The 25,986-nt window shown below is 51.5% G+C and overlaps 1 protein-coding gene across 18 annotated transcripts in view; it reads right to left on the reverse strand.

The window, feature by feature from the left end:
- Nfatc2 (nuclear factor of activated T cells, cytoplasmic, calcineurin dependent 2) overlaps positions 1–25,986 on the reverse strand; it is a 125,248-nt gene that overhangs the window by 19,687 nt on the left and 79,575 nt on the right. For 12 of the 18 annotated variants that reach the window (NM_001291173.1, NM_001291171.1, NM_001291170.1 and 9 more), the window contains 3 exons: positions 11,219–11,274; positions 10,772–10,898; positions 8,349–9,038 (listed from right to left, as the gene is read on the reverse strand). In NM_001291173.1, the coding sequence (NP_001278102.1) occupies positions 8,349–9,038; positions 10,772–10,898; positions 11,219–11,274 (873 nt within the window). Of the gene's footprint in view, positions 1–8,348; positions 9,039–10,771; positions 10,899–11,218; positions 11,275–22,100; positions 23,457–25,986 lie in introns of those variants that run through there. The other 6 variants (NR_111897.1, NR_111898.1, NM_001037178.2 and 3 more) reach the window with 1 other exon arrangement.

A 25,986-nucleotide genomic window follows, 5' to 3' on the forward strand; every position in this document is an offset into this window, starting at 1 on the left:
GCAGAGAGAAGACTCTGACCTCCACAGACACACGTGCACACACACAAATACATGCATGTACACATATGCAGAGAGAAGACTCTGACCTCCACAGACACATGTGCACACACACAAATACATGCATGTACACATATGCAGAGAGAAGACTCTGACCTCCACAGACACACGTGCACACACACAAATACATGCATGTACACATATGCAGAGAGAGACTTTTAAAAGTTTTACCCACTTAAAGGTCCCCCAGACATGAGGGAGAAAAAGGCAGGCTGGCAGAGGCCGAGAGAGCTTTCCCAGGTCCCCACCTGTTCAGGTCATGCCTTAGCCACCCACAAGGGTAAATTATGTTTCTGAAGTGAATCTCATATTAAATGCCCATGGGCATATAAACCGGGCGTGGTGGTACACGCCTTTAATCCCAGCACTTGGGAGGGAGAGGCAGGTGGATTTCTGAGTTCGAGTCCAGCCTAGTCTACAGAGTGAGTTCCAGGACAGCCAGGGCTACACAGAGAAACCCTGTCTCGGGAAAAAAAAAATGCCCATAGGTCTCCATGGAACAGGACCAAGGCCAGCCAACTACAGAAAGACCAATAAATGGTCTGATGCGAAGTAGTCCAGACCCTAGTCTACCACCATGATAAAGGTGGTAGGGGCGTGAATGCAGGAGAGGCTGTATCCTCAGGCAGCCACTATACTTGGGGCCTGCTTGCCTTGACTCTGACTCCTGATGGCTGCTGAGTTGGAATGCAGGTCCCAAGTAGCCAGATCCTTTGCTTTTCTGCGGGACCCTGAAAATCCATCCCCCCCCCCCACCCACGTACAACTCCCTGCTTCTTTAGTGCTGCATCTAATCTAATTAAAAAAACAAAACAAAAACAAAAACAAAAAAAAACCAAACTGTGTAGGTGAGCCAAGCAAAATCTTCAAGCTAACTACACCCAGGGAACGCCAACGGGCTATCCTTTTCCACAAGCAAGAGCTGACTCCAACCCAATCCATGTGTCAGGAAGAGACGGAGGGAGCTAGTTAGTCAGTTTGGGATCAACTCATTTTTAGGTACCAATAAAACTGAATTCAAAAGACTCTATCAACTCCTAGAAGTCTGTGAGCACCAGCCTCTGCGGTGAGCACCAGCCTCAGCAGTGAGCACCAGCCCCGGTGGTGAGCACCAGCCGCTGGACATTTCACAGGCACCCACCCCACCACCATTAGTTTATACAACAGAATGCCTATTCGTCCAGACTTTTGGAAAACAGCGAGCAGGGAGTGTCCTTCCAGCTTCTCTGGGACAGCAGAGTCACAGGGCCACAGATGAGACCTATTTGTTAGCTCACAGCAGGCAGTTTAGTGCAAAGCGCCTGCATGCAGCAGTCTTGCCCTAGGCCCGAGCTGGATGCCCCACACTGGCTGCAACGTGACCCAGGGGCTCTCCGCTCTGCTCGCCTGCCCAGAGATCTAGTTTCAGAGCAGTGTAGAGAACAAAACAGACATTGGCCCAAGTGGGCAAGCTTTGCAGCTAAGGACCTGAACAGACACCCTTCTCACCCAACCCTGAGTATCTTCCCCTCCACCCACAGACAGAACCAATAGATAGATGAACAAAGCAGGCCCAGCTCTTCCTTTATAAATGGTCTCAAGGTGACTGGATCTCCAGATCAATAAAAAATTAAAGAGGTGTCAAAAACACCATGGGAAGGAGCCAAGTTGATGGTTTCATCATTCCCCAAGACACAGGCCCTTCTCCAGGTGCGAAAACCAAGTCAAAGGCATCCAGGGTAAGAGACAAGTCCAACAGCGTGGTAGAGCCCACAGCCCAAAGGCAGAACCCAAAAAGCAGCTCTGTGGGATGGAGGGAAAAGCTCCAGGCTCTTCACAAAAGAGGCATGGGGTGGGAGCTAGCGCCCTGGGAAAACAGAACTCCCTCCGCCGGCTGGCTGTCCAAATGTACTTACCAACAGGGATAAAAGAAGAGAGAATGCACAGAAGGAAGATTCGGCTAGCTGCTGGCCAGTCGGTTCCTAGCCTTCAGCCACTAACTTGTTTTTGGGTGGGTTTGCTTTTCCATAGAGCAGTAGGCTAGAGCTAGAGTAGGTATTTGAGGGGAATAAATAGGTATTTATATATTACAAACGCACACAAGATTACTTTAGGTGTGATCTGGGAGATGGAGTCTCATTACAATCTATGCCACTCTATGGGCGGCACCCCAATTTCTCCTGGAGTTGCCGTGCATGGCATCTATCCTGACATGAGTGAGGTGCCGAGTGGGTCCTGTACTTGGGTGCTCACCAAGGCAGAGGGGCACCTGGACCCTTCTGCCTCTGTCCTAATGGGAACTGAAGTATCCAGAGAGGCCCCTGTGACATTTGCCAAATGCTGAGCTATCCATTCCTCGTGCTAAACCGACCCGTTTTGCCCACTGTGGTTTCGAGAAAACAGCCGGGAGGAAGAGGCTGTTCTGCAGAGCCACGTGAGTCGTAATGAAAGACTCTGCTGTGAATGGGGCAAGGGCCATTTTGGTTCTCCATGCTGGGCACGGGGTTCTTCATGTTGGGTGCTCATGGAGAACCTGTTACTCTGGCATAAAGGCTGAAGGGGGGCAGCCATTCTGGGACAGACTTTCTGTGTCTTGGTGTCTCTTGATCTCCAAAGCCAAGGGCCCATCTTCTGAAAACACCTGCCCTGCAGCATCCCAGGGGCAGGCAGAGCTTCTCTAAGGCCTGCAGCAGCATCTGGAAGGAGGCTTTATCATGTGAGCCAGCAGCAGGAGCACACAGAGAACAGTCTGGAAGGTCTAAGTGGTCAGGAGGGGTAGGGTGGAGGTGCGCCGAGGGACAGAGCTAAGCCACTGCAAGGAAAGCCACTCAGACCCACTTTGAGCTCAGGTAAGCCATCTGCAAACAGTAGCCCTCGCCAGCTCTGTGGGTTTGTCGGGGCACAGGTGGGGTTTTCTGAACCTGGGAACTTTCTAAGGTTTTTCTGAATTGACAAGAGGAAGCCTGGTAGGATGAGAGGGATTCAGGCTGAGTCAACCTCAAGGCTCCTTTTTCAAAGCCCAGCTTCTCTCGATGATATGGGCATAGCCCAGAAGATATTGGGCTACAGGTCATGCTGCTGCTGCTGCTGCTGCCGCTGCTGTTGGGGGTGGGGCAGAAGGATCTGACCAATGTGACTAACTGTTCACCATGCTTGTGGATCCCTGTCAGAGACCTTATAGGGGGTTGGGGGGATGGCTCAGTGGGTAATGAACGCACTTTCAGTGCAAACATGAAGACATGAGTTCAGATCCCCAGACCCCATGTAAACTGGATACCGTACTGCATGCTGGTGATCTCAGTACTCCTGCAGCAAGGTGGAAGGCAGAGACAGAAGAACGCCCAGGAGCTTGCAGCCAGGTAGCCCGGAATACACAGGCGAGAAGAACAGACCCTGTCTCTGATAAGGTAGAAGGTGAGGATGGGCACCCAAGGATGACCTCTGACTTCCACACACACAGTACACATGCAAGCACACACACACACACAGAGTATACACCCAAGCACACACACACAGAGTATACACCCAAGCACACACACTCACATACACACATACACACACACAGAGTATACACCCAAGCACACACACACAGTCACACACACACACACACAGAGTATACACCCAAGCACACACACTCACATACACACACACACACACACAGAGTATATACCCAAGCACGCACACACACACACACACACACACACACAGAGTATACACCCAAGCACACACACACACACACACTCACACACACACAGTATACACCCAAGCACACATACACACACACACAGAGTATACACCCAAGCACACACACACTCATATACACACACACACACACACACACACACACACACACACACACACCCCTTACTGGGAAGCTCCCATTTCTCTTTTTCCAATAACCTCGAGACTTGGAAGGCATTTTTACCACAGTGGGGACACTGAGGCCAGACACCCAGGACGGAAGCCCAGCCAGAACCTCTAGACCCAGCAGGCCCCGAACTGAGCTCAGACTCATGAACCAGAACTGGCCCTGCTTGGCGTGGGACAAGTGTGTAGGGCACCCTGTCCTCCGTGCTGTGGCAGAGAGTGACCTTCCAGTGTCTGTGCACAGGGATGTGTCTGCTCCTTCTGTGGGAAGGGAAGGACTTGGATCAGCAGCTGCTCCTGACCACACGCAGAATCCCCAGAAGTCCCCAGGGTGAGTGACACGGTCCCTGAGGCACTGGGACTAATTCTCTACAAGGAAAGCGGTGGGAAAAAAACCCTTTTATATATTGCAGGTCCCTTCCTATACCCAGCAGAGGGCTGTAGTACATAAACACAGTCTGTTTTTGACACCCGAATCCCATGGCTCAGTGACTAAGAAAACAACGTAAAACTGGGAAAAGGACTAGGAACATGGCTCAGAGTTAGACCGCTTGTCTAGCACACACAAGGCTCTGCATGTCAAACCTAGTACCCAGGCCCATACACAAAGCATTCTGCAGAGATTCAGGCTGTAATTCTGGGGTGACCCATTTGTAGACTCAATTTGGGGGTTGGCGATAATACAGTCCGATATTTAAATGGAGTGGAAAACACTCAGTTTTCATCCAGCCAACGTCTCCTGTCCACACTTTTCCTATGAAGAACAAGGGCTGAAGCGGCTTTCAAACTGGTGTTTCCCATCCCGGGACACTCTTGCTCACATGTGTGCACAGCGTAGGCTGTCCCCATAGGTCCCCTCCAGGCTCCAGCCAGCAGCAGACCACATCCTCTCTCCCCGGGAGGGAGAAAGACATCAAGGGTGTCTGCTGAGTTGGGCCCCAGCTCCTCCTGCCCCCACAGTCTCCTTCCTGTGGCTAAGACCCAAGGGCATGACCATGTCCCCAGGGTCTGCGGTGGGCTTGGTGGTAAGCTGGCCTGATGACCCTTAAACCACAGTTCATCTGCGGCATCACCATGGCTCCCAGGAGGAGTCACCAGTGGTGACAGTCACTTCTGAGTCCCCCTTGGTTTCACTCCCAATGACCTACTATGTACGGAGCCCTGCGTTCACACCGAGGAAGTGGTAGAGGTGACCTACACTCTTGTCCTACTTTGGCACTTTGAGATGAATCTCAAACAACTCAACTCGGGGAGAGGTGCTCAGATCGGTTCCATCTCCATCCGCAGGGGATTTGCCTTCAACAAAGCTGGCCGTGTCCCTATGAATGCTTTGTGTTATCTAAACATGAAAACCTGGGAGGTAACTTAATTCACAAACTAGACCACCGACGGTAAAAGGATCATTATAGGAAAAACTGTAAAAAACGATTTCTTTCCAGAATTTTCCAATATTTTGGACCAAGGCTGAACAGGAATATCTGAAACGGAAGGATGGGAACCAACAGCTAAGGGAGGTGACCATAAACCTCTGATTGTCTTGGAAATGACACATTTGCTTGACTCTCTCCTTCCAACTCTTGCCTCCCTAGCATCTGTTTTTCAAAGGCAGCCAGAGCCATCTTCTCCAAAAATACCTAGATCACTGCTGCAGAACCCCCCCCCAACAGCCCCTGCTGCTCCGACCTCAAGGCCACCAGGCCTCCTATCCACACGCCCCCAAATGCTCTTCCTTCAGACCTTCTTGGGGCTGTGCCCACCCTGCCCCATGTCTGCCCTCCAGTTCTGAACCTGTGTAAGTGCTCCCACTTGTCATGATACATTCCCTTAGACATCTACACTTATATCTATCCTTGTAACAAAGGAACAAATCACACACAAAAATGCCCCATGTGCAAGGCTTTGTGCCCTGCCCCCATCCCACCCACCCAAAGCTCAGGAGGCAGCCAGCAAAAAACTTGGGGATCCGGGCATGAACGATGAGAGAGATCAGGGGGTCATGAAGAGAAGGGAAGGAAGAGTGAGGACAGGGGAGCCGGAGAGGATGGAGAAGGGACAGGAAGAGGCGTGGTTACTGGACCAGCTGCCTTGTGCGGCCTGAAACGTCGCAGAGCTTCAGGAAGGGAGATGAATTCCAGAAGGGTTTACAGGCAGGAGAATGCAGGTCTATGTTTGCAGACCACATGTCAAGGATGGACGAGGGAGACCCGCTGTACCTGGAATGTCACATTTCCCATTTCAAGGAAACATTTGTAAGCATCTTTGACCATCAGAGTGGGAAAGCAGATGAACTCTCAGCCTAAGGAAGAACAGGCTCAGAAAGGCCTCAAGAGCATGCAGGAATACAGCCCAGAAGAAGAGCATGTGATAGGCCACGTGGCCATGGGCCAAGTTTGGAAGCACGGGGTGGAGGTGCAGGGGAGTGCCTTGGACCTAAGGGAGAGGCAGAGCAAACTTCTGAGGCCAATGCTTGCCTCTACGCAGAGGCCAGGCCTCGTGTCCACTGTACCCCTGATCACACACTGTAAGTATGTGGCCCATGTTCTGGGCCGCCAATTCTGGCTTCAGAGGGAGAGAATCCTTTAAATGACAGCTAGAAGGAAAGAAGCCACACCCAGTCACCCTCAGGCAGATGGAAGCATGTCTTGAGTCCACCTGTCTACAATAAACCCCAAACAATAGAATTCAGAACCCTGTACTGCAGAGGGATGTGTGGGACTGTTCCCCCAGCGCAGGACCAGGAGGACCTCTGTAATCAAGAGCCAAACTGTGCCCGCATCTCACCTCAGAGCACAGCAGGCTACACTGAACAGAACCTTGGGGACAGGGTGAGCCAAGCACCAAACATAAAGTGGCCAGTGACATCTTGCTGCCTTGGGGACACGTGACTCAGGCCCGGGAGGTGGTGGAGAGGACAAAGCATAAATGGAGACACCTGAATATAGCAGGTGATTCTGCTGTCTAGGAAGTGCCAGGGCACCTCCTGGTCTTACAGATTTTTTCATGTCAACCAGGACAGTCAAGGTTCTGAGATGTCCTGCAACGACCCAACCTTTTCACCTTTTAAAGCCAGAGACTGTTCTAGCAGAGAATTCTCACCAATTACGGGGTAGAGTTGGGGTGAGGGGGGGGGACAGACACTATGGAGAAGGTACTGAAGAAAAGAATCCTGCAGTGGAAGCCATCAAATCCCTGAGGGTTGAACCATGTTGGAGGATGGAGGCTCACCCCAACACCCCTGTGAGCCTGCCTGTGTCTAGAAAGCTACCTCTGGAAGCCTCTCAGGGTCCCCAAGCCCAGCTGCTTCCTCTGTAACAGGAGCCGTCCCATCCATAGACCTGGGGATGTAGCAGACACTGGTGACCACCTCTGACCCACCAAGGAATATACCTACAGTTCTATAACTATAGCATTCATCTTTAAGGAAAGATGACGGGCAAGGTTGGAGTGGGAGGGGCCGGCACATCTCTGCTCCCAGAGACCAAACCAACACCTCCCAGAGGCTGCTGGGAAGCACCTGCCCTGGTCAGACACTAATCTCCTTGCCTCCAATGGGGTCAGCCCCCCACCTCCACATGGAATGGAATAAGGCTGGTTACACCTGGGGCTCTGGATGCTGCTATTGGAGCTGGAGCTGGGGACAGGGGCTGCTTGGCATTTCCTCTCAATTCTGAACGCTTCATCCCAGATTCCTCATCGCATAGACCTTCAAAGTCTCCTCTACCTGTCCCACCTTCAACGCCTTCCAGGTACCCCTTGCTTATGTCAAGAGTGTGGCCTTCCTCTGAGAGCCCAACAACCCCTGTCACAACTGCTTTGACAGCTATGCCTCTGGCCAGGCTATGTGCCCACAAGTGGGACCCCTCCAGCCTTTTTCCACCCTCTTCCTGGCCCTGCCTCCCTATCAGCTGAGCTCCACACAGCGGAAGCCCGTTGCTACCCTCTCTCAATGGTCTCTGTGTCCTGGCAGCACGTGGCAGAGCTGCCCACAGCCCCCATTCATGGTCCTGATAGAGCCCCTTTCAAGGGTTGTGTTCTCGCCTCGGTCTCCACCCCTCCCTGTGCACAGAAGAGAGCCATAAAGTGGGATTTTCCTCTATGGGAAAGAAAGAAGGCTTCTCTCCCTTCCCTTTTGCTTTCCTGCCCTCCATCTAAATGTGGTCACGGAAGGAAAGTATGGAAGTGGTGAAACAGACCCAGTTCATGACCTCAGGGGATACCCCGGTGGCCAGAACTCCCTTCATTGGCCTTTCCTACTGAGTGGCAGGAGGGGACACCTATGACTGCCAGCACCTACCCCTACGCTCCCACAGGGAAATGGTGTGTGTTATCTTAAAGATTATCTTATTCTCAGCCCTCAAGTTAAAATGGAGGTACGGAGGCATAGGAGGTGGCAGGGTACACGGGGACTCCCAGGATGGGGACACTGAGCGAGCACAGCTTCTTACCGTCATCCAGGTAGGTCTGGTCCAGGTTCTGTTCCTGTTTGACGGTCACTCCCGTGGGCAGAGCTTCCTTCTGGTCACTGGGTCCGTTTTTGGCAGCTCTTTGGCTCGGGGCAGTCTGTTGTTGGATGACTGTGGGGTAGGCGCCCGGGCTCAGCCTCTGACCTTGGTTGATGGGAGGCGGGCCAGGCCTGGCAGAGCTGGGGCCGAAGTTTTCACAGTACATGATATGCTGGAACTCCTGGTGACCCCCACCGCGAAGCTGCTGGTTGGTGGGTGAGTAGTGGATCACGGGTGAGGCCTGCTGGCTGGCCGAGGATGTGTGTGGCAGGGTGGAGCCCTGCCCCTGCCCCTGAGAACCAGCATGCACCAGCACAGAGCGGTGGGCATCAGCCAGACCCAAGGGTGCTGCCAGGAGGGACGGCTGCTGGTAGCCCAGCAGGCCGGGACTCAGGCTCTTGCTTCTCTGGTAGAGGGCAGCTGCGGGGCTCTGCTGTTGGTAGCGAGCATCGGGGGATGAGAGCCCCGAGCGGAACTGTTGGCAGGGGGCCATGGTAGCCACAAGGCAGGAGGGGGACTCGGCCAGCATTGGGTGCTGTGGGTAATATGGCTGGCTCCCCAGGCCTCCATGGGCGGGGCTGCAGATCAAAGATGGTTCATACTCATCGCTGGGCTCTGTCTTGATGGCAGGGACTGTGGGAGAGAAGAGCACGGGGCTGAGGCGATCATGGCGACCTGTGGATGTGTGCCAAGGAGAAGGAAAAGCGAGCCTGGCTTTGCGAAGCTTTGTGGGTGGGAGCATGGCCGGTCTGTTATCCTTGGGCTACAAGAGCCCCCTGGGATTGCCTTCAGGTGACACTTGACCTTGGAATGCCCTTGAACTACAGGCTTTCCTGGCCCAGCCGTGGACAGGTGGAAGCTAGGCTTGCCCTTACATCTGCACAGCCTTGTTTCTCAGGGTGGAAGAGGAGAAGAGAAAACTTGTTGGGACCCCCACCTCCTCTTGACCCCATCATCTGGATCTGGGATCAGTTGGAGACAAACCTCTGGGAATGTCTGAGAAGGGCTTCCTATTTAGTGTGAATGTGAAGACCCCCCCCCCCCAGGTTCCTGAACAAAGGCAGCAACAGTCCATGGGCTGGGATCCTGGACTGAAGGAAAAGGAGAAATGGAACTACGTAGAAGCATTCGTCTCTCTGCTTCCTGACTGATGTGCCACGAGCAGCCGCCTCGCAATGCCGAGCCTTTCCCACCATGGAAGGCTATATCCGCTCTAAGAGTCAGAGGGAACCTTTCACCTGTCCCTTGAGTTTCTTCTGTCAGGTGCTGGTCATAGCAACCAGAAAAGTGGCTACCAATCTGCCCCAAATCCTGCTTAAACATCACAGGGTCCTAGAGGGAGGGACAACTACACAAACAGGCGACAGGATTGTCCCCAAGTATAAGTGGGGCCGCCTCCTGAGGGTCAGAGTTGGAAGAGGCAAGCAGAAGCGTGATTCTGACTCAAGGTCCCCAAGATGACTTCTGAAAATGCCTTTCAAGGGCAGCATCTCCATCCTGGACTGCTAGAGACCTGAGGGTTTGGGGCCTTGCTGGGGTCCTGTTCCACCAGCCAACCATTAAGGCTCAGCTCAGGGAGGCCTTGCTAATGCAGGCTCGGGGAGAACACACCAGAAAGCAGGCTTCTTGCTAACGGGACTGCTACACATGAAGGCTGTTGTGAGGCTCTCCTGCATGCTATGCAAGGCTCTCCTAGGGCCCGGGAACCCCGCTTGTGCTCCTGACAGGAAGTCACTCACATTGGCTCTCAGTGACATCCTCATAGGACCTGCCCAAGTCTGCCATGCACCCTGATGAAGCTGAGCCCACCGAGGCCTGACATGTGGACCAGTCGGAGGACAGCAATGCACTAGGGAGTTCGGGGCTGGGATTACAGGATTACTGGCCAGTAAGTCTTCCCTAACCTGTTGGGTGGCAGCAGGGGTCAGGGTGGAGGGTGACCCAAGGGTGAACCTTCTCTCACCCTTTTCCAATTTATCCACTATAGTCACCGGAACCCACGAGTCGCCCTAGAGTTTCCTCTGGAAGCACTCCATGAAGTTAGCTCCGCTTTCTCTGGCCTACAGAATTTCATGAATGGGACCTGGTCTGGCTGTGCCCCAAATAACTCCACCCCACCCATGTGGGGTCAGTCAAGGACCCTGAGAGTTCTAGAGCATGTCTACCTTATGCTGAATGTGATCAGACCCATGACAAAGAGAAGCAGCAAGATCCACCTGCTTAGCTGTCTGTAAGTGCCCTTACCCACCATAAGAGACACAAGAGACAACAGGTTGGGAGGGAGGGAGCCCCTTTGTCCAGGTAACTCAGCGGAGAGCGAGCAGAGCATGGGTGTCTTGAGCAGGCTATGGGGGAGAATGTCTCACCTGGGTGGTAGGTAAAGTGCTGTGGCTGACTTCGTTTCCTCTTTCCGTTGATGACGTAGAAGTTGACTTTCACGGGCACGCGGATGTGCTTGTTCCGATACTCGGGGATCTCAACAAAAAGCATGTTCTAGAAGGAAGCAGGTGTCATGATCCTGACCACGTGTGGTGTGCCTGGATTCCCACCCAGATCCTGAGTGTGTCCACCCAGCCCACCTCACGGCAGGCAAGCTGGCTTCGTGCCCTACATCTGACTGAAAGGAATTTAACTTTTCATCCCAGCAAGAGAAGCTGATCTAGCAAAGGGTGTGGGGGAGGGAGCGAGGGATGGAGATGCGGGAGGAGGGAAGGGTAGGAACAGGTGGGGATGGAGAGAAGGGAAGGAGAGAGGAAGGGAGGGAGAACAGGGGACAGAGACCTCAGTAGGGGCACTGAGCTCTGGTGGCTTACAGGCTGGCTCTTGTCTTTATCCACCGTAGCTTCCATCTCCCAAATCTGCTGCCCATCTGGAGAGACAAAAACAGCCTCTGAAGGGACAGGAGCATCGCAGGGTGATCCAGCAACCCACGGTCTCCACCGTGTCCCTTTAGCAGTGCATGTCGGTGTGCAGGTAGGGGTGTGTGTGTGTGTGTGTGTGTATGACGGGGGTGTATGCAGGTGTGTGTGTGTGTGTGTGTGTGTGTATGATGGGGGTGTGTGCATGTGTGTATATGTGTGTGTGATGGGGGTGTGCGTGTATGTGTGTGCATGTGTGTGAGTATGCATGTGTATATGTGTGATGGGTGTGTGTGCATGTGTGTTTATGTGTGTGTGCAGGTGTGTGTGTGTGTGTGTGAGATGGGGGTGTGTGTATGTGTATATGTGTGTATGTGTGTATATGTGTGCACATGTGTGTTTATGTGTATTATGTATGTGTGTGCATGTATGTATGTATGTGTGATTGTGTGTATATGTGTGTATATATATGTGGGGGAAGAAGAGAGAGAAGGAGAGAGAGGGAAAGGGAGAGAAAAATGTGTATATGTGAGAGAGTTGGGGTATGTGTATGTGCATGTGTATGTGTGTGCACATATGTGTAAGTATGCATGTGTATATATGTGCATATATGTGTGTGTGTACATGTGTATATGTATGTGTGTGTATATGTGGGGGGAGAAGAGAGAGAGGGAGAGGGAAGGAAAGGGAGAAAAAATGTGTATATGTGTGTGCGTATATGCATGTTTATCTGTATGTGTGTATATGTGTGTATATGTTTGTGTGTATTTATGTGTTTGTGTGTGTATGTGTGTGACTGTGCATGTGAGAGAGAGTTTTGTGTGTGTATAAGAGAGAGAGCTCTCTGCATATTCCAAAGCTCTTTTGTTTGAGTCGCGTGTTCCAGGAGAACTCAGCATTAGAAGAATAAGAAGTCAGAGCAGCCACAGGCTCTGCCATTGTAATCTTGTCCAATCCAAATGCCTGCTTCTCTTCCTTAACATAAAGTCACTGTTGTCTGTGGCACCCGATGACATTGATCTCTGTGGTCCCCGATTACATTGATCTCTGTGGCCCCCGATGACATTGATCTCTGTGGCACCCGATGACATTGATCTCTGTGGTACCCGACTTTTCTCCGTTTCCAAAAGGCCCTCAGTCCCATGGCTGTCTCAGGAGCCTCATTATGGTCCCAGCTTGTCCCCGGTGTCCCCATCATCAGAGAGCACAGTGGTTTAGCCATCCCTCTCTAAGTCAGGACCGAGCAGGTGGCCTGAGGGTGCCTGACTCATGGGTCACCAGGAGGTGAGAAAACCCCCAAGCCCACCTGCACCTTCACCGGGCTCCCATGAGAGTCGTGACAGCAGATGACATGGCTCTGCTAGGCAGTGGCTTCTCCCTCTCAGGGGCTGAGGGCTGTTGATTCCCTGAGTCTGAGGCCAGCAAACAGGGCCAAACAAAACTCTTTATTTTCAAATTATAGATTTCTCTCCTGACCACCTACACTGACCGCTAGGCCATTTTCACTCAAACAAAACATTTCCATGAGGGCTTCCAGGGTGTTTGTGGAGCGTGAATGCTGAAGGATATTAAATGGTTTTATGAGAAAGGGAACGTTCTCCAAGCTAATAAACGGTGGAAAGGTGCTGAGTCAGCACCCACTGGGTTCCTCGACCCTGCTCGCTACAGTGACACAGAACACACCCCAACATCGGGCATCAGGACCCCCTCTTTCTGGAGCAAAGCCATTAGTGTCTGCTGTAATCACGTAGGTCCCCAGCTCTGAGTGTGGGCCAGAGAATGTGGGCTGTGAACAGCATTTGAATTTAGTGACCTAGGAAACCCCCATTCCCCCCAAAAACTAACAAAAACCCCGTAATTGCTACAGAACAGGTGTGGCTGGAGGTTCTCACAGCAAGGGATACGCCAGAGTACTTGGTAACAGCCAAGGCTCTACTCTTGGCCTTCGGTGAGGTGCAATTCTGAACTTGAACTCTAGCATCTAAAAGGTCAAGTATGGCCACATTTGTGCCTGAGTCCCAATGCTGCAGTGAGTGACTACAGAAGTCTCTCTGGGGCTTACCAGTGCCAGCCTAGCTCTAGTGAGAGACCCCAGCTCAAAAGTATAAGGTGTTCTCCTCTGGCCTCTGCTCAGGCACAAACAGATGTACATACACATCACTCCAAAAGTAAGGTGGAGAAGGATGCAGGAGGACACTCAACATCAACCTCTGACCTTCACATGCACACATATGGATGCACCTGATCACAAACACATCACAATACCACAGAAAGAGAGGGGAAAGGGAAGGGGGAAGGGGGGAGGGAGAGGGGGAGGGAGAGGGAGAGGGAGAGGGAGAGGGAGAGGGATAACAGGGAGATAGGAAGATCTTAGATTCCTGTGGAAGGGACCAGGTGATAGTCTTGGCTGTCTAACAACCACATTGTAATAATGAAATATACAAAAATGTCGTCAGCTGTAATGGCTGCTGAGGGATCAGGAGAAGCCACTCCAGAGGCAGAAGAAAAATGGCCAAAGGCACCTGGCTGAACCCATCAAAACCCAGCTCTGCAATGTGCAAAGATCCAGACAGAACTTGTCAGGGTAATCCTCATTCTCATGTGAGATGGGTCCAAGGTCACTGACAGAGAGCCAGGCTACTCAGCCAGGATCCATGGGTTCCAACCCAACTCACTAACAGCCAGAAGCCCACACGGGAAGCTGTAAGGGTTTCCCTCCTGCCCAGCCTCTCAGTCCTGAGGCTAATTCCACATGAGCCGGTTTAAGGAGCACTTGAGAGGCTGAGACGAGCCAGCCTTGGCTACAGAGCGACTCTCAAGAAATAGACAAAAAAGACAGTCATGAAAGAAAGAAGGGGGTTGGATGAGTTTCCAAAGCTCATCATTGAGAGGTTCAGACAGAATTCCTTGAAAAACCGTCAAGTGGGCTTGACACCGGCTTCCAGCCCATCTCCCATCCTTGATTTGTGGCAGAGGAAATACTGACATGCAGGATGGCATTGTTCATGAATGGGTATCGCCGTGGGTTACGACAGATATGTTCTTTGGGTCTATGGATCCAGGAGAAAGGGGTATGACTGCCCACTGAGACACGGCCAACAAGAGCTTGAATACAGCCTAGAAACGAATCAGCTCAGCACCATCAGAAGGGAACCTAAGACTCAAAGGAAGTTTGTGTAAAGATACAAGCTATTGGGTACAATCGGCCCCACCAAGTAGCAAAGGAGAGGGTTCCAGGAGACCAGCAGAGGAAGGCCACCACTCTGAGAGGCTGAGAAAGGACATCTCTAGGCAGGACCTTGCAGTCACCCCCGCTGTAATGGTGAATGTATTAGCCTCTCTCAAAGCTGCCTTGCCTCCTGCATCACTTGGCACTAACACAGCCATCAAGGTCCCGTATAGCTCAACTGCTGCCCTGGCTGCTTGAGGTACTTAGCATTCTTAACTAACTCATAATGCCTGCCCCGGTTCCAACATTGCTTGTCCCTCAGGTTCCAATCTGCTCTTCCATATGTTTCCCATAAGGCATAGCTGGCCTTTATCTCACTAAGAGTCCCAGTCAGAGAGGGGAACACTGGCTAGTGTCATGGGGCAGACTAGCGCTAGCAGGATCGGGCCGCCTGGGCTGGGCACACCCATATGTCATTTCATCCCTCAGAGCTTAGGTTCTTAAGACTTGGGTACCCTGAGGATGCTGCTATGCTAGGCAGGGCCCTCTGGAGCTGGCAGGTAAGGACTGTGGGAAGAACGTGTTGGGGGAAATACCGGCCCACTCCAGTGCACTGGCAGGTCTGGTGTGACACACCATTTTTGGAAATGCCCTATAACAGTGCCAACTCACTGTCCCCTGTGGTGCTCAGCCATTTTATCCCAAACTTTGCAACAAATAGACCTGGCCTGAAATCCTCGCTTGCCCCAATGAGCTAGGTGGCCTTGGATAAGATTTGTGTCTCCCTGTCTCCAATTTAAAACATGAGATTGTTAGAGCATTCACATCTCCTAGTGAATGTATAGATCATGGCATAGGAGCCTGGCAGATGTTCAGTTGGGAATGTTACATCGGAGTCCGAGGGTTATTTGAACGTGGGATTTTTATCTCAACACGAGTTAAAAGTAAAAACGCACATATTTTAAAGTCAAAGACTAACAGGGATTCTCTCCCTGCAGGGCATGGCTAGAATCTACAAAGAAATGGTGTTGAGGTGGGGTCTCTTCCAGGAGATGGCAACATGGTTCCCTGCTGCTTTGCTTTGAAAAATGGGTCTTTTTAGAGGACTGGAGAGACAGCTCAGTGGTTGGAAGTACTCAATGCTCTTGCAGAGGCCCCAGATTCCATTCCCAGCACTCACAGGGCAGCTCCAGGGGACCTAACACCCCCTTCTGGTCTCTGTGGGTACTGCACTCACAAGGTGTACATACACATACATAACTAAAAAAAAATAAATCTTTAATATATAGAAAGCATTTTAATGGGTCTTTTCAAGCTGGGTGTCACAGCACACACCAGTAATCTCAGGCCTTGGGAAGGTAAGGATTTGGAGGGAAGAGAAAAAGGAACAGGAGAAAGGGGAGTGAGGAGGAGGAGGAGGAGGAGGAGGAGGAAGAGGAGGAGGAGGAAAAGGAGAGAAAAGACTGCATGCCAGAAAATGCAGCCAGCAATGACCAAAGCCGACTAAAGCCAGGGTCTCCCTTCTGCCTTTTGACCCTTCCAGACCCAGAGGTTCAAAGTTGCAGGATCATGAGGACCCAGGCTGGTTTTGCATGCTCACTGAGCCTGCACACACAGGTCTGTGCAAAACAGCTAGCACCCCAGCAGGAAGCGAAAGCTGTGTCAGCCATCTTCTCTACTTAACCTCATTACCCAGAAGGCTCAGTTGGAGGCTGAGCTCTAAAGAAAGGGTGTGGTTTATGTGTCCAGTGCCACCCCTTTCTCCCCCCCTGCACCTCACACTCACAGGTGCACATGTCCTCAGGGCCATGGGGAGGCAATGTTACCTATGCTGAGTGCTACTCCCTTGAGGCAATGCCTTCAAAAGTTTCCCTAAAGTTCACTTTAGGTTCAAGTCCTGCAGCCAGCACTAATTGCCTGTGTGGCTTCAAGTGGGAGCTAAGCCTCTCTGTGTTTTAGTTTCCTCCCAGAATGGAGCTGAGTATTAAAGTAGGCAGTTTAAAAAAAAAGGGAGTCAGGCTACCATGGGTACCACCACCATTTTATTTTAGAATTTGGGGTCTCACACCAGCCTCTAGGGAAAGAGAGTTGGCTGGGTTGCTATTTCAGGCTTTGGCGGATGGAGTCTTATGTTGCATTGTTTGCTTAATAAATAGAATGGCCATGGGAGGGACTCACGGCTAAGGGCTGCCTGGGTCCATTATGGCAGCCTATAGCCAATAAAGAAAGAAAGGATGGACAAGTGGATGGATTGACATAGAGTAAGTGGATGGGTATATGATAGATACATAGGAGGATGGGTAGATGGATGGTAGGTGGATGGTGGATAGATGGATTGGTAAGTAGATGGGCAGGTGGATATATGAAAGGCTCAGTGAGTGATGGTGGCTGAGTAGATGGGTGGGTGGGTGAATGGATGGATAGATGGATGGATAAATGGATAAGTGGATAGATGGATAGATGAACAGACAGGTGGGTGGGTGGGTGGATGGATGGATAAATGGATAAATGGATAAATGGATAAATGGATGGATGGACAGACAGGTGGATGGATGGATGGATGAGTGAATGGGTAGATGGATGGGTTGTGGGTGGGTAGGTAGATGAATGGATGGGTAGATAGATGGATAGATTGGTAGATAGAGGGATAGGTAGATATCAGTTATGCCAATACTGGGCAGTCCTTAGAATAAGGCATATCTATATTTTCCTAACAGGAAAACACATAGGTTTTGTTAAAAAAAAAAACAACAACAACCTGGCTCACGATTATACAGACCAGTATGTGTGGCATGACACCATCTTGAATGTCTATAAACATGGTTGTTTGGACATAGGCAACTACAGGCACGGCGGTGCTAGTCTGTAGTCCCAGTGCTTGGCAGTGGCAGGAGAATGGTGAGTTCCAGACCAGGTAAACCTGCCTATCTGGATCCCATCTCAAAGCCAAACACTAAAAAAGACAGGGAGCCTGGGTCCAAGTCACTCCCAGGTGGCACCTCTGGCTGGGCTAGCTGAGGAGACACTGTAGCAACACCTTCCTGTCTCCTCTCACTTATTCAAGACACACACAGAATAGGATTCTGGCTCTAACTGGACTGCATTCTAATCTTTTTTGTTTGTTTGTCTGTTTGTTTTAGATTGAGACAAACACTCGTGTAACTTGGGCTGGCTTCCAAGTGTATGTAAGTGAGGATGAACCTTGAACTCCCGACTCCCGACTCCCGGGTCTCCTCCAACATGCTCCGGTTGCAGGCCTACACCAGCACACACAATTTACAGTGTGTATACAGTGATTCCCTGCTTACCTGCCTGTCCACAGGCACCCTTGGGGCCACAACCATAGTAGCTAAGTGCTCAGCATAGCTCAAGTGGGTGACATCCACACTGCAGGCCCATTCGGGTCTAGAGGCAGGGAAAAGCATACTTCCAGGACTTACGCAGACTGGAACACAACACCTGCCTCTCTCCAGAGCTCACAATAGAGACTCAAAGGTCTTTACTCTCCTGGAATGGGGACCTTGCCTCTGCCCCCATCCCTCCTGGTGCTCACAGCCACGATGCTTCTGCCCCCTGCTCCCCATGACGCCTGCAGCCACCCAGCCTTCTCCAACCTTCATATCACAGAGACTGTGGCTTCTCTCATGGAACGGAAGCTGGGGAAGGAGGGGGGAATATGGGGCAAGCATACACGTCATGTAACTTAGCCCCCAGGGAACTCCCCGGTCTCAGCCCAGCATCTCCTACTTCCCAGTCCCCAACCCTACTGCAGCTCAGACATGCTGGCCCCTGTGGAACAGACTTGAGAGAAGACACAGTGCTTGGTGACACAGTGCTTGGTGGCGGCCATCCTGAGATGAAATAAAGGGATTTGGTCTTTGGAGCAGATATTTGGGGAAACTCCCTTAGTCCAGAAGGAACTGGGCTTGGCAGCCAGCACAGAGAATGCCCTTCCGGCCTTAGTCAGAAGGGAAAGAAAGGAGCCAGGAGTTTTTAGCAAGGAGGCTAGGGACAGAGGAACCTTAGCAAGGCTGCAGGGAGAGGTGGGAGTGAAGGCTCAGCCCAGTAGACAGCACAGGCTTTGGGTATTCTCATTAGGCAATCTCATCAGAGTGCTCAGAGGAGGGCAGGGAGTGATGGAGGGAGGGAGGGGCAGATGAATGGATGGATGGAAGGATGGAAGGAGGGGAGGGTGGGTGGAGGCAGGAAGGGCTGGTTGGGGGATAGAGAAGGCAAGGATGGATGGATGAACGGATGGATACATGGATGGATGGATGGATGGATGGATGGATGGATGGATAGATAGATAGATAAATAGATAGATAGATAGATAGATAGATAGATAGATAGATAGATAGATAGATAGATAGATAGATAGATAGATGGATGGATGCATGGATAGATGGATAGATGAATGAATAGATGGATGCATAGATAAATGGATGGATGAATGGACAGATGCATGGAAAGATGCACACATGGATGGATGGACAGATGGATGGATGCATGGATGGATGGATGGATGGATGGATGGATGGATGGATGGATGGATGGACAGATGGATACATGGATAGATAGATGGATGCATGGATAGATGGATGGATGAATGAATAGATGGATGCATAGATAAATGGATGGATGAATGGACAGATGCATGGAAAGATGCACACATGGATGGATGGACAGATGGATGGATGCATGGATGGACAGATAAACAAGATGGACAGGACTAGGGATAGTGCCTGGTTCTTAGAGTGATTGCCTCTCCTGCACAGGTCCAGGGTACTGATACCTAGTACTTCATAAACTTGGCACCCAGGAGGTAGAAGCAAGAGGAGCAGAAGTTTCTTGTTACTTTCAGCTACACAGTAAGTTCAAGGCCATCCCAGGCTATATGAGACCCGGTCTCAAACAAACAAACAAACAAACAAACAAACAAAACAGATGGGCAGAAGGAGAGAGAAATGGGGAAGAGAGAAGGGAACAGAATGGAGGGAGGGGGGCAGATGGACACACAGACCTGTGACTCTGTATCTGCTGGCAGATCAGAAGGCTTAGGGAGGGGATCACAGGGAACAGCAGGCCTGGGGAAGGTGGCTGAGGCCCAGCTGTCTGCCTGGAAGAGAGAGTGGTGTCATCACTCTTAGGAGGAGCCAGACAGCTTTCAGGAGAAGGCAGCAAACAGATGCAGCGCTTGGGCCCTGAGCTGACTACGGGCTGAAGCTTGTATGGGGGAAACCCAAGCGTCAATTCACTTAGGAAACCAGGCCTGAGACAGCTCAGCCTGGTCCTGCCCTGGAGCACCGGGTAAATGGAGGGCAGTGAAGTCACTGAAGTCACTAGCATAAAGTGGGTCTTCCTGGGAGCATGGCGCAGTCGGGAAGGTCAGGAATGTCCCTTAGCTTAGGGTCTCATGGGGATGCTGCCTGGACAGGCTTAACAGATCTGCAGAGGAAGCCACTGGATTCTCACACCAAGCCGCTCTCCTGACCCTACTGGCTTGGTGGGGCTCATCCCAGGCCAGTATGGCAGTGTCTATTTCCTGCTATCTGCTTGCCCTTCTTCCTGTCTGCACTTGAGGATCATCTGAGTGATCTTAAGACAAAAACCACATCACACTCTCCACTGAAAACCTCCATCTACTTCCCAGGGCCTTAGTGACAAACATAAACTCCCCTCAGTGCTTACAAGTCCCAGAAGAGATGTCTCTGATGTCTCTCATCCCATTACCCACAATGCCCACCCCCATCACCGCCAGGCTCCCATACCGATGCTCTGGCCTGAGACACTCTTCCTTATAGGGTCTGTGCATCTTTTGTTCCCTCCTGTAAGGCTCTTCTCAAAGCCGTCTCTTCTGGAAAGTTCCTGATCTTACTTTCCAGAGTTTCCAGATTTCACCAATGAAAGCTGGGGTTGCCCAGTCAGACTTCAGACACCAAGTTTACTTTCTACGAGCACGCATGCTTCTCTCGTCACAGCTCCTGGGATGCAGGCATGAGAGCAGCTCATGGCTTGTCTGAGGGTCACAGGAAGCTATTGTCCTGCACACCGGCCCGCAGACTCAGGCCTTGCCTATAAACAAGCCTGAAATATTCCACCCCCAGGGCAGAAACCTTATCTGTCACATTGCCCTTGACACACAGTAGATGCTCAATAAATACACAAGGTAGCTGTGGAAGCCCTGGAGGCCGAGTGAGTGGCAATCCATGTTGCACAGAGGCTCTGTGAGCTCTGCCTCCCCCTGACCCCTTCTGCAGCCTCTGTCCTCAGAACCGAGCATCACATCGAGCGTCACATTGTCTATAGACAACTGCAGGCTGCAGGCACCAGGAGCCCTGGGAACCAGGAAACTGGGGTTTGGGGCCCTGCCCTTCACTGCTAAGTTCTGTCACCTCAAGGAAGTCTGTGGACTGCTGTGTGACTCAGCACCCCCATCCGTAGAGAGGGAAGGGAGCTGCCATCACTCCAGCTCTGCTGGGCCAGAACACCAGAAGTCTGAAGGATCTCCATGAGAAAGAGGTCCGCTGTGCCAGGAGGGTCACTTCTAGTAGCCAAGCAAGCAACGGGCCCTGCCTTGTAGACTCCATGTGGAGAGGTCAGAACTCCAGAGCACCCACTGTGTGCCTATACATGCAAGTCCTGATCTGTGTATGTTAAGACACCATTGCCCTCATTTTAGAGTTGGGGAAACTGAGTCCCCAGGTATACATCAGAGGACCGATTGGGGATTTTGATGGGCCTTCCAAAGCTACTGCCCTACAGGGCTGCAGGGCAGCTGGCTCACTAGGGCTGTTGGCACCAGGTCTTTTTTTCCCCTTTTTTTATTATGTGTTTTCCATTTTTGATGGTTTTGGACAGGGCATTATTATGGAGCGCAAGGGGGCCTAGAGCTTGCTTTGTAGCTAAGGGTGACCTTGATCTTCTGATCTTACTACCTCCATCTTCTAAGTAAGGGCAGGCATTACAGTTTGGCATCCAGTACGCTGCCCAGGTTAGCGATTAGCCAATGCTGGGGATAGAACCCAGGGCTTCATGTGTGCTAGGCCTCTACCAGCTCAGCCACATCCCAGTTCCCTCTTCCCAAGCGCTGGGGTGAGCGGCAGGCACCACCATGCCTGGCTCTGCCTATTCCTACGGATGCAAACACTCCAACTCAGGTTAACCAGGAAACTTCTTCCTGCGTGGCCAGGAATTTCCCAGAATTCCACAGGGACTGAGGATGAGCTGCGAGGACGTACTACCTCCGAGAAAGTGGCCTGGGAGTACGGTGGAGGTGGGAGAAGCGATGGCTTGAGAACCTCAGGAGACTGACCTGTGCGAAGAGGCTGGGGTACACATGCAGCTATCTGAAAATAGTGTGTTTTCTGTCTCCAGCGGGGTTTCAGAATGGCTGTCTGGCCTCTGTCTTTGGAGGCAGTTGAGAGAGGGTATGGCACCGGCCTCCAGTGAGTCACAGAGGGCAAAGGTCCCCTGAATCTTAGTCATGCCATTCAGCCTGGGGTCAATACTGTTCAGAGAAGTCCACCCCCCACCTCCAGACCCCAGGAAGCCACACCCCAGATGACAGAGAAGCAGGTGCAGGAGGGGGCGTTAGAAAGGTACCTCAGGTTCCCTCATCACGGGCACTCATGGAAGAATACTTGCTGAGCAAAAATGTTTCAAAATGTATTTTAAGCGCATACATGATTCTATTTATTAAACAAAGCCCAAAAGCGATATAGCCTTTGGGAACCTGGGAATAATAAAGTGAGTCACGGCTGCCCTCGGTGACTCATCGGTTAAAAGGGAATTCCACCACCCACGCCTCCTCTTGAAAAAAAAAAATCAATTTGCCTTCCCGACAGGTGATGGGAGCCTCTGCCATCAGACCGAGCCAAGAAAACCATCCAACAAAACAAGAAACCCGCTTCAAAAACTTTTAGTTGTAGAGCTGAGTAATTTGATGTGGGCCTGTGTCCAGTCTACGCCCCCGCGGGACACCGAGAGCCCGGGAGTGGCTTGGCCAGGGCTAGGGGCCTGAATTAAGAAGGACTTACCAGCTGAAGAATTCCAAAACCCTGTGTCACATGGAGGAACCTTCCAAAACACTGGATCACGCCAGCCTCGAGAGTCGCCTGGAGCCATGGCAACCCTGTCTCCTCAACCACACGGCTTGTGTTTTTGTGTCCTTAGATTTTTTCCTGTTTTGCAATGTTTTGCTGGGACCCCCGACTCTGCTCAGGGCCAGGGGCCAGGGGCCAGGGTTCCCAGCGAGGGCAGGAACAGCCTGGCCTCCCAGCCTGACCTTCCCTTGAAGGCTATGCATCTTTTATTTTGTAGAACACACAGGAACAGAACTATCCTCTTGACTTCTCTTTGACATGACAAGAGAAATCACTCCAGAGATCAGGAAAATGACATGCTGGGGTTCCAGATCTTTCCCCAGTTGGAGGGGCTAACCCAGGGTCTCTGGCTTGATAGCTTTGAACCTCAACTTATCTGTAAAATGGGGATAATACAGCCGCTTCTCATGGTGGGAGAGGCAATAAAGGGGGGAACACCGCTTTCCTTCAGCATGACACATGCACACTTAGTACGCACAGAGATAATTCTATAATTGTGAGTGCAGCAGCAAACAGTGTATCCCTGCTCCCAAGGAACCGACAGTCTAGTATGGGAACCAGAGGACCCAAGAGAGAGCAGACAGACAGGTGAAACACTGAGTGTCACCTGGAGAATAAAGCGTGGAAAAGGGACAGGCAAAAAGTGACATTGGGCTGGACAGTTGAGCCATGAGCCTTTGAACACGAACACCACTCAGGGAGAATGGCTTCCCAGTAAGAGGAGACACAGTATGCGAGGGAACAAGGGCAGAATGTTACAGAGCCAGCAGCACAAGCGAAGATCCTGGGGCAGGAAGGAGCACGGAGCATCTGAAGACAGAGCCAGGAGGGTTTCTCTGCAGCCGGGAAAGCCAGGGGGAGAGACGGTCAGCTGAGATCAGAGAGATGGGCAAAGGCCGAGTCTCACAGGTCCCTGCAGGTCCTACAAAGAATTAAAAATGGGACCGAAACTCACAATAATCCTTATTATAAATGCTGCTATAAATAGAACCGCACTTTCCAAAACACGGGGTTCTCCTAACTCAGGCACCCTGCAGCCCCCCGCCTTGCTGTTTTTCCACCTTCTCAGCTGGTCCTCCTGATGGGGAGGACAGTGCCAAGCCCGTTTCAGTGGACAGCTATAAAAAGCCTGCTGAGGCTCCCTCCCGGTGCCGATGACCAAACTCTGGGGCTAAGATTAGCCTGAAGCTGTCACCTTTCCTAATGGGAACAGCAGCTGGGATTCCCCTGTCTTGGAAAACTTTGGCCACCCCACCCTCCATGCAGCGCCTCCTGGCCAAGTGTCCATGGAGATAGACACAGGACGGGTTTTGGAAAAACCAACTTCAGCTACAAGGATCCCCCTGCAGGAGGTAAACCCTCAGGGTCAAAAGAGCAGACTCTGTGCTTTGCAAACAGCAACGTTCCCCATCAGGGCTGAGAGCAGCCACATGCCCATCTCAGAGAACCCCACTTCTTGGGGGGCAGGGGATACTTGGGGAGCCTTAGAAGCCTCCCTGGTCCCTGAGATCCTGGAGCTGAAGTGAAAGACACTCCCTCCGGTAAAACAGACACCATAACCAACAATTCAGCAGAACACAGGGTTCTCCACTACTACAACGAGGTTCAAGTCTATGCTTTGAGGAAGGGGAAGGACCTTAGAGCAAGCCAACCCTGGTCTGGGCTTTCATAGAGCCTGAAGCCAGACTGCCTGGACTCGAGTCTTATCCCTACCATGTACCAGCTGTGTGACCTTCAGTAAGTTGTCTAACTTCTCTGCGCTTAGAGTCTCAGCTCTAGAACTTGGGGGGAAAATAGCTCATCTGGAGGCCTATTGGACTGTCTAACCAAAGCAAATGCTGCGAACAGAGCAGAGTAGTTATTGCTCTTGACCACTGGCTTTCTGGGTGAACTCTCTTTGTTCTTCCATGGAGGAATGCAATGGTAACAAAAGGAAAGAAAGGCTTTATTCAGCTTCCCATTGTGGGTCAGAGTCCATCATTCCGTGAAGTGTCAGAAGCTTGAGGTAGTCGGTCGTCTAACATCCATAATCAAGAACAGTGATAAATGAGTGCGCTCAGGCTGCCTGTTTGCTTCTTATAGGCAGGTGGCTTTTTTTCCCCCACTCCTGGGCCTAGGGAATGGTACCACCCATGTTGGGCTGTATCTTCTCACATCAAGACAATTCTCTACGCATAGACCTATCAACCTGATCTAGACAATTCCTCATTAAAAGCCCCTTCCCAGGTGATTTCAGGTTGTGACAAGTTGGCATTAAAAACTAACCATCACATAGTCTAACCTCAGAGCCTGGGCTTAGGGCCATGCAGCTGACAGCCCCACCCCCATCTCATACGCTTGCCCAAACCCACATACAGACAACACGTGCCTCACACAAGCCACGTGGCCAGAGCTCTGAAGAGGCTAGAGGGCCACAGTGACAGACCCAAGCTTTCAATAACTGCAAGCTGTGATCTCCGGCACAGGACTCCCATACACCCCAAGTCCAGGGGCGGGACTAGGGTTCTAGTTCACAGAGAGAGGCAAAACCACAGGCCGAGGTTACATATTGTCTGCAGGTGACTGCCCTGGCTTTGACCATCAGCTTGAGGACGCTGAGATGGGTGGGGCATATGCTTATTGCCACAGGGTCACTTGACTTAGGGAGGCCAAACGGTTCTCATGGTGAGGCCACAATGTAGATGGTTCTGGAAACCAAGAGGGCTGCACAGTAACCAACAGCACTCGCTCATTCAACAAGCAGTTCATCAAAGCTACTGACCAAGATACCCAGAGCTGGCTAGCAGCCCCCAGCAGGAGGGCCTCAGTAGGTTCCGCCCTCCCATCTTTCTTAGACATTCCTTCCTGTCAATACCCTGTCACCTTGGCCATGAGTGACAAACGTGTTTATCTCATTAGTTTGATGCTTTAAAGTCATGTCTGTCTGGACATGCCTGAGGACAGTGTCCTCGTCCTGGAGAAGGCACTGTACCCTGTACATCCACACTCCGTGTTAATCACAGGCTCAAGCATCCGCCAAGGAGGTGCCCATCTCTTCACCATGTGGTGATGGTTAATAGTATCAACTTGACGAGATCTAGAATCAACTAAGAGACGAGTCTCTGGGTGTGCCCGTGAGAAGTGATCTAGACGAGGTTGGCTGAGGTAGGAAGACTCACCCTAACTGCCTGACCAAATTTTTAAAAAAACAGAGCTGAACGCTAGCCTTCTGGGCTCTCTGCCTCTTGATTTCAGATGCAGTGTGGCCTGCTGCCTTGTGACAGGCTGGAGACCCTTGAATCGGGAGCCAAAGTGAGGCCTTCCTCGGTTGTTTCTGTTAAGATATCCATCACGGCAGTGGGAAATGGGACTAACATGCATGCCCAGACCAAACAGAAATGTGTCTCTAGCTGGATGACACAGTCTCAACAGAAACGAACCAGCTTAATAACGTTAGCACTGCAGCGCCCTAC

Source organism: Mus musculus, chromosome 2 (genome assembly GCF_000001635.26).
Source record: "Mus musculus strain C57BL/6J chromosome 2, GRCm38.p6 C57BL/6J".
In the NCBI taxonomy this organism is placed as follows: domain Eukaryota; kingdom Metazoa; phylum Chordata; class Mammalia; order Rodentia; family Muridae; genus Mus; species Mus musculus.